Raw genomic sequence first — 17,154 nt, 5'->3', positions numbered from 1 at the left:
GTCTTAGAGGCTTAGGTCACAGAACCCCTTTAGAAGTGAAGAAAGTAAACCTCTGGTTTATCATCCAGGTTGTTCTCAACTTTCAGTGTTCGAATGAGTAAATGTATATAGCCTTTTATTAAAGTTTTTATATGTGTATGCACTAAATAAACAGTGACAGGAAAATTTGCTCTGAGTTTTATCTTGTTTCATTCTCTATTTTAAGAGAGTTTATTAATGATGTGAGTATTATTGAGAATATATATTCATAGAGACTTTCTACATTCTTTTAGTTGTCTTACCAGCTTATGAATGCTTGCTGTTAAGTGTGACTTTTCATCTTAGTAACATTGAATATAGTACATTTTTCTCCTTAAAAAACACTAGGATTACAGTCAGACAATGAAATTCTCAAAGCGGCTGTTGAACACCACAAAGTGCTCTTAGTAGAAAAGGATCGTGAATTAATACGTAAAGTACAAGCTGCCAAAGAAGAAGGTTATCAAAAACTTGTGGTATTACAAGATGAAAAGTAAGTACTTAATTACCTTAGTTTGACTTAAATATCCTTGCAAATGAAAACATTTTGCTGTTATATCATCTTTATTATAGTTCTTGTAGCATAATTATGATCTCTTGTTTTAGGTTAGAACTCGAGAACAGATTAGCAGATTTGGAGAAAATGAAAGTAGAACATGATGTCTGGAGGCAATCTGAAAAGGATCAGTATGAGGAGAAATTGCGGGCTTCACAGATGGCAGAAGAGATCACCAGGAAGGAGCTTCAGAGTGTTAGGTGATATATACATATATATTTAAAGTTTTTCATGTTGAAATAATGTCGGAGTTAACAAAATGATGTACAAGTAGTACAAAGAATTCCCATGTGCCCTTCACCCTTATCTCCCAAATATGGATACCTTATGTAACCATATTATAATAACCAAGATTAAGAAATTAATATGAATATGATCAGGAAATCAGACATTACTATTATAAAATCTATTAACTGTACTCAAATTTTACCAGTTGTCCCATTGATGTCTTTTTTCTGGTCTAAAACCCAATCCAGGATCACACATTGCATTTAGTTACTTTTAATATGGAACATATGAACACTTTGACAAATACTTATCAGTATTTTGTATATCTTCTCTTAATTTGGTTTTGTATTGCATTTTTCATGGTTAAATTCAGGTTAGGCATTTTTAGGAAAACATCAAAGTCATGTGTCCTCAGTGCATCATGTTAGGAAGTTCATGATTTGGCCCCTTAACTGGTGATTTTAACTTTGATCACTTGGTTAAGGTGCCATCTGCCATGTTTTTCCTGTATAAAATTACTATTTTTTTCCCTTTGTAATATATAATTATCTTGTGGTTGCCCATATGATATTTCAAGTCTATGTAAATATTCTCATATTTTGCCTTTATATATTCTTCCATTAATTTTAGTATCCATCGATAATTGTTATCTGAAACAGTTATAATTCTAGCGTTTGCCAAATGTGATCTTTCCATTTCTGTGATCCTTCCACATTTATTAGTTGAAATTCTCCTGAAAGGAAGAGCTTTCCATTCTCCTCTAGATATATTTATTATCACTATGGATTTATACATTCATATTTTTTCTATAGATTATAATATTTTGTTATAATATTTTGTGTTGCTCAACTTCTCTCAGATTTGACTATTGGAAGATCTTTCAAGTTGAATCCCATGTCCTTTTGACATAATCCCACGATTTATTGTGACTTTTTTCTATCATTACAGGATGTTCTATGATTCTCTTTCACTTTCCCTGCCCCAGCCCTGGAATTAAGCATTTCTCTGAGGTGTTTTGATTCCTTTTTAATTGGAGAATGGCATTTAGAAACCAAAATCTCAGCTCTAGGTATTCTTGTTGGTATTAGAGAGTCATTGCTTCTAGGTCCTCTCAGTGAACTGAAAAGTACATATTTATGTCTATTTCTTTATTTTTTTCTCTATATTAATAATCTTGAGTTTACATTGATATTTATGGCTCTGTTCCAGCACCATGGAGTTCATTCTGGCCTTCCTCTTTTCATACTTGCAATTCTTTTGACAGTGAGAAAACTGATATTCATTATTCATACTGTATTTACTCAGTCCTAGAATATAAAATTGTTTTAGAATTGCTAACTCATCACTCAATGAAAAACAAACCCATTAACTTACATGTAATATTTGTGTATAGTTGTTTTTATCTTTAACCTCAGAGTATATAGTCAAAATATTGTTTTCCAAAGTTACTTATGATTTTTCTCCCTGAATTCTCCTTTAATGTGGTTTGTTATTCACTTATAAAGCAGGTCTATTCTTTCTGTTCTATTCTTTCTGTTCTGTTCTTTCTGTTCTATACCAAAAAACAAACAAACAAAAAACAAAAAAAAAAAACCTCAAAAAGGTGCCACTTCCCACATCTGCTCTACCCTGTTCCCATTTCCCTCATCTTTTCTCCTCTGTCCTGCCCTTATGTGAGATTAATCTCATTAGTTTCTGGTTTAGACTTCCTACATTTTTTTTTGTTGTTGTTGTTCCTCACAAATATCAGATGTCATTGTATTTTTCCTTCTTTCTTATCAGTGTACCCTGGAAACTGCTTCAGATTAGTTCATAGAGATTAACCTCATTCTTTTTTATGGCTGCATAGCACTCCACTATGTGTTTCTGTCAGTGTTTAGTGAAACAATCTCTTAGGTTTATTTAGTTTCCAATATTTTGTCTTTTTTTTTTTTTCTGAAACAGAGTCTTGCTCTGTTGCCCAGGCTGGAGGGCAGTGGGATGATCTTGGCTCACTGCAGCCTCTACCTCAACCTCTGGGATTCAAGTGATTCTCCTGCCTCCTGAGCAGCTGAGATTGCAGGCATCTGCCACCACAACTGGCTAAAATTTTGTATTTTTAGTAGAGGTGAGATTTCATCTTGCTCGCCAGGCTGCTCTCAAACTCCTGGCTTCAGTTGATCTCCCCACCTCGGGCCTTCCAGTGTACCAGGATTATAGGTGTTGAGCCACTGCACCTGGCCTCCAGTATTTTGTGATTACAACTGATGATGCAATCAGTAATGTTGTACATGTAAATATTTTCATTTTCTGGAGATGCATCTTCAGGGTGAATTTCTGAAGTAAATTGGTGGGTCAAAAGGTAAATCATATGCAGTTTTGTTGGATATTGCCAAATTTCCATCCAAGAGAATTATATCACTTTGCATCCTAGTGTAGTTTAATTTGCATTTCTCACATTATAAATGAGATTGAACAATGTTTCATTTGTTTAAGGACCATTTTTACATCATTTTTGTATGAATTGTTTGTTCCTGTCTTTCCCTATTGTACTTGGTTTTTTTGGCCTTTTTTACCTTGCTTAAATTTTTTTTTTTTTAATTAGCTTGCTTTTTAGGAGTTCTTTATATATCAGGATTATGCTGCAGATATTTTCTGTCAGTGTGTGTCAGCAGTCTTTTGAGTTTGCTTCTGTTATTTTTTTGCCGTGCAAAAATTTTTATTATGTAATCAAATTTAATCTGTTATTGCCTCTGGGTATTAAGTCAGAGTTAGTAGTCTCTCCCTGAACTGAAGTTAAAGAGGAATTCACTTCTTTTTGCTTGTATGGTTTCATTTTTTACATTTAGTTCTGTGATCTATTTGAAGTGTATTTTTTTGTATGCTGTGAGGTATGGATTTAATTAGTTTTTTCTAAGTGGCTAATTGTCTCACACTTTTATTAAAAACCTGTCTTTGCCCCAGTGATTCATAATGATACTTTTATTGTATTTTAAATTTCCATATATACTTGGGTATATTTCTGGACTTTCTATTCTGTTTCACTCATCTGGTTGTCTGTTCATGTGCCATTTTACAATTTAAAAAAAAATTTTTTGTTTCAATTTTTATTTAGAGACAGAGTCTGTGTTTGTTGCCCAGGCTGGAGTGCATGATCATGGCTCACTGTAACGTTGAACTCCTGAGCTCAAGCAATCCTCCCTCCTCAGCCTCCCAAGTAGTTGGGACTTTAGGCGCCTGTACCATTATTATGATACTTTAATTATAGAGGCTTTATAGTATGCTTTAATATCTGGTGGTGGTACTCGGTTCTTAGAGTTTTTCTCTCAGTATTTTCCTAGCTAGGATTATATGTTTGTTTTTTCATATCAACTTGAATATTAGTGTCTAGCTCCATAAAAAAGTTTGTTTGCAGTTTTATTGGGATTTCATTAATTTTTTTCCAATATTTGAAAATTGATAAAATACACATAAAAATAAAATCTTGCATCTGAACTAATTTTTTGTTTTATTTTGTTTTGTTTTTTGTTTTTTTATCTTAACTAATTTTAAGTGTACAATTCAGTGGTATTGAATACATTCATATTGTGGAGCCATCATTACCATCCATCTCCAGAGTTCTTTTCACCTTGTAAAACAAACTGCCCATTAAACAATAACCCCCCATTACCCCATCCTCCCAACCCCGCGTAATCACCAGTTCACTTTCTGTCTTTTAGGATTTTTGACTGCTCTACATACCTTTGTAAGTGGAATCAAGCAGTATTTGTCTTTTTTTTTGTTTTTTTGTTTTTTTGGGGGGGTTATTTTACTCAGCATGATGTCTGTTTTTTTTTTTTTTTTTTTTTTTTGGACTGGGTTATTTTACTTAGCATGATGTCATTATTATTATTGTTATTATTTTGAGACAGAGTCTCACTCTGTTGCCCAGGTTGGAGTGCATTGGCGTGATCTCAGTTTACTGCAGCCTCCATCTCCTAGGTTCAAGCCATTCTCCTGCCTTAGTCTCCCAAGTAGCTGGGATTAAAGGCGCCTGCTACCAAACCTGGCTAATTTTTGTATTTTTAGTAGAGATGTGGTTTCACCATATTGGCCAGGCTGGTCTCGAACTCCTGACCTCAGGTGATCCGCCCACCTCTGCCTCCCAAAGTACTGAAATTACAGGTGTGAGCCACCATGCTTGACCTAATGTTCATTATTTTCTAAGGCTTAATGATATCTCATTCTGCGTATATACTGTATTTATTGATTTGTTTACAGACACCTGGATTGCTTCCACATTTTAGCTATTAATGATGCTGTTATGAACATGTATGTACAAACATCTCCTTACAACCTTGGTTTCAGTTATTTTGGGTGTATATCCAGAAGAGGAATTACTGGATTATATTGTAATTCTGTTTATAATTTTTTGAGGAACTGCCATTCTGTTTTCTTCAGTGGCTGCACCATTTTAAATTTCCACCAAGAATGTACAAGCCTTCTGATTTCTCCATATCTTCACCAGCACTTATTTCATGTTTTTTAAAAACTTAATTGACACACAATTGTACATGTTTACAGGGTACAGTGTGATATTTTGATTCCTGTATACAGTGTGTAGTGATCAAATCAGGGTAATTAGCATATCCATCACCTCAAACATTTAATGCGTTATTTCATTTGGGAACATTCAAAATCGTCTCTTCTAGCTCAAATGTACAATAAATTAGTGCTAATTATAGTCAGCCTGTAGTGCTGTAGAACACCAGAAATTATTCTTCCTATCCAATAGTAATTTTGTATTTGTTAACCAACCTGTATCTTCCCTCCTCACTACCCTTACAGCCTCTAGTAACCACTATTATACTCTCTAGTTCTATGAAACAAACTTTTTTAGCTTCCACTTGTGAGAACATGCAGTATATATCTTTGTGTGCCTGACTTACTTACTTAACATATTGTCCTCCGTATTGTCCATGTTGCCATGAACGACAGGATTTCATACTTTTTTTTTTTTTTTTTTTTTTTTTTTTTTTTTTTTTTTGAGACGGAGTCTTTGCTCTGTCGCCCAGGCTGGAGTGCAGTGGCACGAACTCGGCTCACTGCAAGCTCCGCCTCCCGGGTTTACGCCATTCTCCTGCCTCAGCCTCCCGAGTAGCTGGGACTACAGGCGCCCGCCACCTCGCCCAGCTAGTTTTTTGTATTTTTTAGTAGAGACGGGGTTTCACCGTGTTAGCCAGGATGGTCTCGATCTCCTGACCTCGTGATCCGCCCATCTCGGCCTCCCAAAGTGCTGGGATTACAGGCTTGAGCCACCGCGCCCGGCGGATTTCATACTTTTTTATGGCTCAGTAGTATTCCATTGTTTATATATGCCACATTTTCTTTATCCATCCATCTGTTGATGGGCACTTAGGTTGATTCCATATCTTGGTTATTGTGAATAGTTCTGCAGTAAACATAGGAGTGCAGGTGTCACTTTGACATACTAATTTCCTTTGGTTTGGGCATATACCCAGTTGTGGAATTGCTGGGTCCTGTGGTAGTTCTGTTTCAGTTTTTTTTTGAGACAGGGTCTCACTTTGTCACCCAGGCTGGAGTACAGTGGTATGGTCGTGGCTCACTGTAACCTCTGCCTCCGAGGTTCAAGTGATTCTCTTGCCTCTGCCTCCCGAGCAGCCGGGATTACAGGTGCGTGCCACCATACCCGGCTAATTGATTGATTGATTGATTGTATTTTTTGTAGAGACGGGGTTTCACTGTGTTGGCCAGGCTGGTCTCCAACTCTTGACCCCAAGTCATCCGCCTGCCTTGGCCTCCCAAAGCGCTGAGATTACACGCGTGAGCCACTGCACTTGGCCTGTTGTTTTTTGTAGAGCCTCCTTACTATTTTTCTTAATGGCTATACTAATTTACATCTGCACTAACAGTGTATTAGAGTCCCTTTTCTCCTCATTCTTGAAAACATTTGTTTTGTCTTTTTGACGGTAGGCATTCTAGCTGGTGAGATGAAATGTCATTGTGGTTTGATTTGCATTTCCCTGATGAATAGTTAGGTTGAACAATTTTTCGTAAATGTTTTTCATAAATTCATAAATCCATTCAGATCATTTGCCCATTTTTAAATGGAATTATTTGGGGCTTTTTGCCATTGAGTTGTTTGAGTTTCTTGTTTATTCTAAATGTTAATCCCTTGTCAGATAAATGGTTTGCAGGTGGGCCAGGTGTGATGGCTCACACCTGTAATCCCAGCACTTTGGGGAGCCAAGGCAGGCAGATCACCTGAGGTCAGGAGTACAAGATCAACCTGACCAACATGGTAAAACCCCATCCCTACTAAAAATACAAAATTAGCTGGGCCTGGTGGTGTGCGCCTGTAATCCCAGCTGCATGGGAGGCTGAGGCAAGAGAATTGCTTAAACCTGGGAGGCAGAGGTTTTGGTGCGCTGAGACCATGCCATTGCACCCCAGCCTGGGCAAAAAGAGTGAAACTCTGTCTCAAAAAAAAAAAAAAAAAGGTTAGCTTGCAGGTATTAATATTTTCTCCCATTGTATAGATTGTCTCTTTACTCTGTTGTTTCCTTTGTTGTGCAGAAACTTTGGTTTGATACAATCTCATTTATCTATGTTTGCTTTTGTTGCCTGCATTTTCTGTTGTTATGGTTGTTTTATTTATTTTGTTTTTGTATTTATATAAAGGGTGGTATTTTGCTGTGTTGCCCAGGCTGGATTGCAGTGGGTATTCACTGGTGCAGTGCTACTATTCTTCAGCATAGAGTTTTGACCCACTCTGTTTCTGACCTGGGTCAGGTCAGCCCTCCTTAGGCATTCTGGTGGTCCTCTACTCCTGGGAGGTCATTATCCTGATGCGAAACTTAATGTGGATGCCCGATTGGAATAGCACACTATAGCACCTACAGCACAAAATTTCTGGACTCAGGTGATCCTCTTGCCTCAGCTTCCCAAGTAGCTGGGACTATAGGCATGTGCCACCATGCCCAACTTGTTGCCTGTATTATTGAGGTCTTACCTGTAAAATCTTCACCCAGGGCAATGTCCTGAAGTCTTTTCCTTGTGTTTTCCTGTAGTAGTTTCATAGTTTGGGACCTCATACTTAAGTCTTTGATTTTTATATATGATGAGAGATGGACCTAGTTTTAATTCTTCTGCATTTGGATATGCAGTTTTCCCAGAATCATTTATTAAAGAGGCTGTCCTTTCCCCAATGTATTTTCTTGGTGCTTCTGTTGAAAATCAGTTACCTGTAAATATGTGGAATTATTTTTGACTTCTCTATTCTGTTTCATTGGTGGGTGTATCTGTTTTTATGCCAGTACTGTGGTGTTTTTGTTACTATAGCTTTGTAACATATTTTGAAGTCAGATAGTGTGATAGATATCTCCAGCTTTGTTCTTTTTACACAGGATTGCTTTGACTCTTTGGAATCTTGTGACTCCATGCAAATTTTAAGGTTTAAAAAAAAAAATTTCTGTGAAGAAATTAATTGGTAATATGGTAGAAATTGCGTTGACTGTGATCACTTTTGGTAGTATGGTCATGTTAACAGTATTAATCTCCCAATCTGTGAACATGAGATTTCTTTTCATTTTTTGGTGTCTTCAATTTCTTTAATCAGTATTTTATAGTTTTCCTTCTGGAGATCTTTTACTTCCTTGGTTAAATTTATTCATAGGTATTTTAATTTTTATAATAAAGAAGATTTCTTTCTTTTCCAGTTAGTTTGTTAAGTATGTAGAAATGCTACTGATTTTTGTATGTTGAGTTTTTTTTATCCTGAAACGTTAATGAATTACAAGTTCTAAGAGCTTTTTGGTAGAATATTTAGGTTTTTCTGTATATAAGATAATGTCACCTCAAGTGGACAGTTTTGACTTCTTTTTTATTTGGAAGCCATTTATTTCTCTCTCATGTCTAATTGCTTTGGCTGAGATTTCCAGTGCTGTGTTGAATAAGATTGACGAGGGTGGACATCCTTGTATTGTTCCGGTTCTTAGAGGAAAAGCTTTCAAGGTTCTTTTGTTCAGTATGTTGTTAGTTGTGGTTTTGTCATATATGGTATTCATTGCATTGAGGTATGTTTCTTTTATACCTATTTTTTTTTAGTTTTTGTCATGAAGGAAAGCTGAATTTTTATCAGATGCTTTTTCTGCATGTATTGAAATTATCCTTTTTTTCTTCATTCAGTTGATATGATGTATCACATTTATTGATTTGCATATGTTGAACCATCCTTGCATACCTGTGATAAATCCAACTTGATCATGGTGAATAATCTTTTTAATGTGTTGCTGGATTTGGTTTGCTAGTGTTTTATTGAGGGGTTTTGCATCTGTATTTATTAGGAATACTGGCCATAGTGCTCTTTTTTTGTTGTGTCCTTGTCTGGTTTTGGTGTCAGGGTAATGCTGGCCATATAGAATGAGTTTGGAAGATTTCTCTCCCTTTCAATTTTCAGGAGTAGTTTGAGAAGAATTAGTATTAGTATTCTTTTTTAAAAGTTTGGTAGAATTCAGCAGTGAAGCCATCTAGTCCTGGGCTTTTTTTCTTGGGAGACTGTTTATTGATGATGCAGTCTTGTTACTCATTATTGATCTGTTCAGGTTTTGTATTTCCTTCTGTTTCAATCTTGACAGGTTTTGTGTGTTTAGCAATTTATCCGTTTTCTCTAGGTTTTCCAATTTGTTGTCCTACAGTTGCTCATAATAGTCTCTAATGATCTTTAGTATTTCTGTGGCATCAGTTGTAATGTCTGCTTTTTCATATTTTATTTTATTTATTTGGGTCTTCTCACTTTTAGTTAGTCTAGCTAATGTTTTGTCAATTTTGTTTTTTCAAAAAACCAGCATTTTGTTGATATTTTATAGTTTTTTAGTCTCCTTTTTTGTAAATTTCTGTACTGATTTTTTTGTTTTATGTCTCTCTACTAACTTTGGGTTTTGTTCTTGTTTTTCTAGTTCCTGGGGGAACATGATTATGTTGTTAATTTGAAGTTTTTGTACTTTTTTGATGTAGGCATTTATTGGTACAAACTTTTACTCTTAATTCTGCTTTTGCGGTATTCATTGCATAGGTTTTGGTATGTTGTATTTTTGTTTTTATTTATTTGTTTTTAAGAAATTTTTCTCTTTACTTGTTTTTTTCTGTTTGTTTGAGACAGAGTCTCACTCTGTAGCCAGGCTGGAGTGCAGTGGCATGATCTCAGCTCACTGCAGCCTCTGCCTCCCAGATTCAAGCAATTCTCCTGCTGCAGCCTCCCGAGTAGCTGTGACTACAGGCGCATGCCACCACACCCATCTAATTTTTGTATTTTTAGTAGAGACAGAGCTTCACCATGTTGGCCAGGATGGTTTCGATCTCTTGACCTTGTGATCCTCCCGCCTCAGCCTCCTGAAGTGTTGGGATTACAGGTGTGAGCCACCACACCCGGCCTTCAGTTTATTTTTTAATTTCCTCCTTGACTCATTGGTCATTCAGGAGCGTGTTATTTAATTTTCATGTATTTGTACACCTTTCAGAGTTCTTCTTGTTACTGATTTCTAGTTTTATGTTGCTGTTGTCAGAAAATATACTTGATATGATATTGATTTTTAAAAATTTATTGAGACTTGTTTTGTGGCCTAACATATGGTCTGTCCTGTGGAATACTCCATGTTCCGATAAGAAGAGTGAATATTCTGGCCAGGCATGGTGGCTCATATCTGTAATCCCAGCACTTTGGGAGACCAAGGTGGGCAGATCACTTGAGGTCAGGAGTTGGAGAGCAGCCTGGCCAAAATGGTGAAACCTTGTCTCTACTAAAAATACAGAAAAAAATTAATTGGGCTTGGTGGTGTGTGACAGTAATCCTAGCTACTCGAGAGGCTGAGGCACAGGAACCCAGGAAGTAGAGGTTACAGTGAGCCGAGATTGTGCCACTGCCCTCCAGCCTGGGTACCAGAGCAAGACTCCATCTCAAAAAAAAAGAAAAGAAGAAGAAGAAGAAGAAGAATGAGTATTCTGCATTCTGCAGCTACTGGATGAAGTGTTTTACAAGTGTCTGTGAAGTCCATTTGGTCTACAGTATAGTTTAAATCCTATTTTTCTTTCTAGGTGATCAGTCTTATGCCGAGAGTGGGGTATTGAAGTCCTCTACTATTACTGCATTGGTGTCTGTCTTTCCCCTTAGATAATAATTATATTTGCTTTAATATATCTTGGTTCTCTGGTGTTTGATGCATACATATTTACTATTGTTAATCCTCTTGCTGAACTGTTTTTTTTTCCATTATATAATGAACTTCCTTGTCTCTTTACAGCTTAAAAACTTTTTTTTACAGTTTCTTTTTACAGTGTGACAAACTTTTCACAGTTTTTGATGTAAAGTTTATTTTATCTAAGTAAGTTACTTCTGTTCATTTTTGGTTTCTCTTTGCATGGAGTTTTTGTTTGTTTGTTTGTTTTCCCACTTCGTTTTCAGAGTATGTATGTCTTTATGGGTGAAGTGAGTTTCCTTTAGGCAGCATGTATTTGGGCTTTGAGTTTTTATGCCTTTACCCAGTCTATGTGTCTTAATTGGGGGATGTAATCTGTTTACATTCAAAGTTATTCTTGATAGGCAAGGACTTAGTCCTGTCATTTTATTAATTGTTTTCTGGCTGTACTGTAGATCTTCTGTTTCTTTCTTGCTCTCTTAATTGTTTATATTTGTGATTTGGTGGATTTCTGTAGTGACAAAGCTTGATTTCTTTCTCATTTGTATATCTATCTGCTCTACTAGTGAGTTTTATTCTTGCATATTTTCATAATGATAGTCATTGTCAAAGATCAGATGGCTGTAGATGTGTGGTATTATTTCTGAGGACTCTGTTCTGTTCCATTGGTCTATATCTCTGTTTTGGTACCAGTACCATGCTGTTTTGGTTACTGTAGCCTTGTAGTATAGTTTGACAAACCTGAGAGAAACAAGAAATGGGGAAAGGATTCCCTATTTAATAAATGGTGCTGGGAAAACTGGCTAGCCATAAGTAGAAAGCTGAAACTGGATCCTTTCCTTACTCCTTATACGAAAATTAATTCAAGATGGATTAGAGACTTAAATGTTAGACCTAATACCATAAAAATCCTAGAGGAAAACCTAGGTAGTACCATTCAGGACATAGGCATGGGCAAAGACTTCATGTCTAAAACACCAAAAGCAACGGCAGCAAAAGCCAAAATTGACAAATGGGATCTCATTAAACTAAAGAGCTTCTGCACAGCAAAAGAAACTACCATCAGAGTGAGCAGGCAACCTACAGAATGGGAGAAAATTTTTGCAATCTACTCATCTGACAAAGGGCTAATATCCAGAACCTACAAAGAACTCAAACAAATTTACAAGAAAAAAACAAACAACCCCATCCAAAAGTGGGCAAAGGATATGAACAGACATTTCTCAAAAGAAGACATTCATACAGCCAACAGACACATGAAAAAATGCTCATCGTCACTGGCCATCAGAGAAATGCAAATCAAAACCACAATGAGATACCATCTCACACCAGTTAGAATGGCGATCATTGAAAAGTCAGGAAACAACAGGTGCTGGAGAGGATGTGGAGAAATAGGAACACTTTTACACTGTTGGTGGGATTGTAAACTAGTTCAACCATTATGGAAAACAGTATGGCGATTCCTCAAGGATCTAGAACTAGATGTGCCATATGACCCAGCCATCCCATTACTGGGTATATACCCAAAGGATTATAAATTATGCTGCTATAAGGACACATGCACACGTATGTTTATTGCAGCTCTATTCACAATAGCAAAGACTTGGAATCAACCCAAATGTCCATCAGTGACAGATTGGATTAAGAAAATGTGGCACATATACACCATGGAATACTATGCAGCCATAAAAAAGGATGAGTTTGTGTCCTTTGTAGGGACATGGATGCAGCTGGAAACCATCATTCTTAGCAAACTATCACAAGAACAGAAAACCAAACACCGCATGTTCTCACTCGTAGGTGGGAACTGAACAATGAGATCACTTGGACTCGGGAAGGGGAACATCACACACCGGGGCCTATCATGGGGAGGGGGGAGGGAGGAGGGATTGCATTGGGAGTTATACCTGATGTAAATGACGAGTTGATGGGTGCAGCACACCAACATGGCACAAGTATACATATGTAGCAAACCTGCACGTTGTGCACATGTACCCTACAACTTGAAGTTTAATAATAATAAATAAATTTAAAAAAAAAAATGAGATTAAAAAAAAAAAAGATATTAAAATAAAAAAAAAAAAATGATAGTCATTGTCTTTTCATTTTCAGTTGTAGGACTCCCTTAAGAATTTCTTGTTGAGTAGGGGTAGTGGTGATGAATTCTCTCAGTTTTTGCTTGTCTGAGAAAGACTTTGTTTTTTCTTCATTTCTGAAGGATAGTTTTGTTGGGTATAGTATTTTTGAATGGAAGTTATTTTTCTTTCACTACTTTTGAGTATATCATTCTGTTCTGTTCTTGCCTATAAGGTTTCTCTTGAGAAATCTGTTTGTCTCATGGGGATTTTCTTACTTGATGCTTTTTTCTTGTTGTTTATAGAATTCTTTGATTTGATTTTTGATGTTTGAGTATAGTGTGCCTTGCAGAGGACCTTTTTGGGTTGAATCAGTTTGGGGTCTTTGAGCTTTTTGGATTTGGATATTCATCTCTCTCCTAAGACTTGGAAACTCTATCTACAATTACGATTTTGTTTACAACATTTTTGATACCGTTTCCCATCTCTTATTCTTCTGGAATTTTATGATGTGAATATGTGTTCACTTAATGGTGTCGCATAAGTCTCATAGGCTTTCTTCATTCCTTTTATTCTTTATTATTATTTGTCTGACTGGATTATTTTAAAAGACCTGTCTTAATGTTCAAAAATTCTTTCTCCTGCTTGATCTAAACTGTTGCTGAAATTCTTGATTGTATTTTTATTTTTGTTCATGAAATTCTTCAGCTACAAGGATTCTGTTTGGTTCTTTTTTATGATATCTATCTCTCTAAAATTTCTCATTCATATCATGATTTTTTTCTGATTTTGTTGAATTTTGTATCTGTATTCTCTTGTATCTTTCTAAGTTTCCTTAACATTGTTATTTCAAATTTCTTTTCAGGCATTTTTTAGATTTCTTTTTCATTAGGATCTATTACTGGAGAATTATTGGGTTCCATTTGAGGTGTCATGTTTTCTTTTTCATATTTCCTTTTTTTTTTTTTTTTTTTTGAGACAAAGTCTCGTACTGTCACCCAGGCTGGAGTGCAGTGGTGCATTCTTGGCTCACTTCAACCTCTGCCTCCCAGGTTCAAGTGATTTTCCTGCTTCAGCCTCCCAAGTAGCTGGGATTACAGGTGCCCGCCACCAAGCCCGGGTAATTTTTTGTATTTTTAGTAGAGACGGGTTTCACTGTGTTGGCCAAGCTGGTCTCAAACTCCTGACCTTGTGATCTGCCTGTCTTGGCCTCCCAAAGTGCTGGAATTACAGGAGTGAACCACCACGCCCAGCTTTTTTCATGTTTCTTGTGTCCCTAAGTTATTAGGTGCATCTGGTAGAACAGTTGCCTCTATTTTATGGAGTAGCCTTTGTAAGGAAGGACTTTTTCCTGTATATTTGTCATGCAGTATTGTTTGGGTAGGTGCTTTGGCTTTGTTTCTGGATTAGTGCAGTAATGTAGTCTCCATGTGATATCTTTGGCTGTAATTCGCGTCAGCAGTGTCTGCAAGTACCTCAGTGGTCTCTACTGTGGGTTTTTGTTGAGTGAGTCTCATGTCTTTGCTGTTGATAGGGGCCTCTAGGTGGAACAGTTCTCAGGTTTTGGGTGGTGGGTACTCATTGGGTGTGGTGGCTTTGCCAGTTGTGGGGCGGGGTTGCCAGTGGTGGCTGTTGCCAGATAGGTCCATCCTTGGTCCCTACAGGTATGTGGAGTGCATTTCTGCTTCACCAGCTGTGGGAATGGGATTGCTGGCAGTGGCTGGCAGCTAGTTCTTAAACCCTAGGGACTGCATGCACCAGCGCCCTTGGTCTTGGAGGTGGCCTCCCTGCTGTGCTAGATTGCTTATTCCTTTAGGTCCACTATACCAGCTCAGGTGCTGGAGTTTTGGCTTTACTGCTCTGTGTCGCTGAGGTTGTGGTGTTGGACCCTTTTATTTGGTTGTGGTGTGATTACAGTGGGACCCTTCAGATGTGGAAATACCAGGTCTGTTGAACCCCACGGCAGCATGTATTTTAGCATTGGCTCGGTTCTCAAAATGGTGCATGCTGTAGCAGCTTGGGTTACAGGGAGTGGGGGTACGCAGTGTGTGTGCCTTCTCTGGAGCAATGTAACCACGTGGACTGCAAACAGCTCCCTGTACTGGATTCAGGGCCTGTTAGGACTCTAGGGCTCTTCTGTAGCTAGGTTTACACATGTCCACAGTGGTATTAGGGACTGCTAAGGAACTCCTACGTACCATTTCTCGCACAATGGGGAGTCTTTCTTGGTTCTGAGCCAATCCCAGCTGGGTGCTTTGCTTTCTTCTCTATGCTGCCATCTCAAGTCTCCATGATTAAGTAGATTTTTTTTCCCTTTCATGTAAATTCTGTTGTTCTCCCTTGGAAACTCTACTTGAAGTACAGTTATTTACTTGTTATTTTGGACCTTTGTGGAGGAGTGTTGGTCCTCTAGTCAGTCGTCTTAATGATGTCTTCCTCATGTTTTTTTGATAGTAGCCATCCTAATAGATGTGAGGTAGTATCTCATTGTAGTTTTGATTTGCATCTTTCTAATGATTAGTGGTGTCAAGCATCTTTTAATATGCCTGTTAGCCACTTGTATATCTTTTTTGAGAAACAGCTAGTCAAGTTCTTTGCCCATTTAAAATTTTTATTTTTTATTTTCGTTTAGTTTTTCTCTGTATATTCTGGATATTAATGCCTTATCAGATATATGATTTGCAAATATTTTCTCCTATTCTGTAGTATTTTACTCTGTTGATAAATATCTTGTTGCACAAAAATTTATTTTCATGGAGTTCATTTTGTCTGTGTTTTTGTTGTTGTTATTGTTATTGCCTATGCATTTCGTGTCATATCCAAGAAATCATTACCAAATCAAATTCCATGAAGCCTTTCCCCCATCATTTCTTCTAAGAGTTTTATAGTTTTAGGTTGTACATTTAGACCTTTGATCCATTTTAAATTAATTTTCCTATATAGAGTTAAAGAGAGGTCCAAGTTCATTCTTTTATATGTGTGTATCCAGTTTTCCCAGCACTGTTTGTTGACAACATTGCCCTTTTTTAATTGAATGACCTTGGTACTCTTGTCAGATTCATTTGACCCTATATGGGAAGGTTTATTTCCGCATTCTGTATTCTATTCCAGTTGCTTATATGTTGGTCATTATGTCAGTGTCACACTATTTTGATTATTATAACTTTGCAATAAATTTTGAAATAAGGAAGTGTGAGTTCTCTAGTTTTGTTCTTCAGGAGTATTTCATCTACTTGGGTTCCCTTGAGATTCCATATGAATTTTAGGATAGATTTTTCTATTTCTGTACAAAGTACTGGGATTTTGATAGGAATTGCATTAATTCTGTAGATTATTTTTGGTAGTATTGACATCTCAACATTAAATCTTTCAATTTATGAACATGGGATGTGTTTCCATTTATTTATATCTTCTTTAATTTCTGTTAGCAATGTCTTTTAGTTTTCTGTTTATAAGTATTTCACCTCCTTGGTTCAGTTAATTTTTATATATTCTTTTTGATGCTGTTGTAAATGGAATTATTTTCTTCATTTTCCTTTTCATATTATTCATTGTTAGTGTATAGAGATGCAGCTAATTTTTGTTTGTTGGCTTTGTATTCTGCTACTTTGCTGAATTCATTGTCTTTCTCTTGCCTAATAGCTCTGGCTAGAACTTCCAGTTTCATGTCGAATGGAAGTGGCAAAAGTGGGAGTACTTGTTTTATTCCTGATATTAAAGGAAAACATTTCAGAGTATCACCATTGCTTATGATACTTACTGTGGCTTTTTAATGTATGGCTTTATTATGTTGAGGTAGTGTCCTTCTATTCCAAGTTTGTTAGTGTTTTTATCCTGAAAGGGTGTTGAATTTTGTCAAATGCTTTTTCTGTATCAGTTGAGATGATCATGCATTTTTTTCTTCATTCTTTTAGTATGGTGTATTATTAGGTTGTTGCGAAAGTAATTGTGGTTTTGGACCATGAATTTTAAATCAGTGTAACTGGGCTGAAACACATCTTTATTAATCAAAATAGGAACCATTGCAGTCAACACTTTTTTGCCAATAAGTTTGTTTATTCTTGTAGTATAAAAATCCATGCTTGGGGATTCGACAAACCTTTTT

The 17,154-nt window shown here is 36.6% G+C and overlaps 1 protein-coding gene across 9 annotated transcripts in view; it reads left to right on the top strand.

Moving 5' to 3' along the window:
- The window catches only part of CEP83 (centrosomal protein 83), a 161,373-nt gene that overhangs the window by 86,510 nt on the left and 57,709 nt on the right, over positions 1–17,154 (top strand). For all 9 annotated transcript variants that reach the window (XM_073021000.1, XM_008004259.3, XM_037996706.2 and 6 more), the window contains 2 exons: positions 367–511; positions 625–774. In XM_073021000.1, the coding sequence (XP_072877101.1) occupies positions 367–511; positions 625–774 (295 nt within the window). The remainder of the gene's footprint in view (positions 1–366; positions 512–624; positions 775–17,154) is intronic.

The sequence above is a fragment of the Chlorocebus sabaeus genome, chromosome 11 (genome assembly GCF_047675955.1).
Source record: "Chlorocebus sabaeus isolate Y175 chromosome 11, mChlSab1.0.hap1, whole genome shotgun sequence".
NCBI lineage: Eukaryota > Metazoa > Chordata > Mammalia > Primates > Cercopithecidae > Chlorocebus > Chlorocebus sabaeus.
Note: the sequence above shows the minus strand (reverse complement) of the source record. Positions and strands in the feature narration are given on the sequence as shown.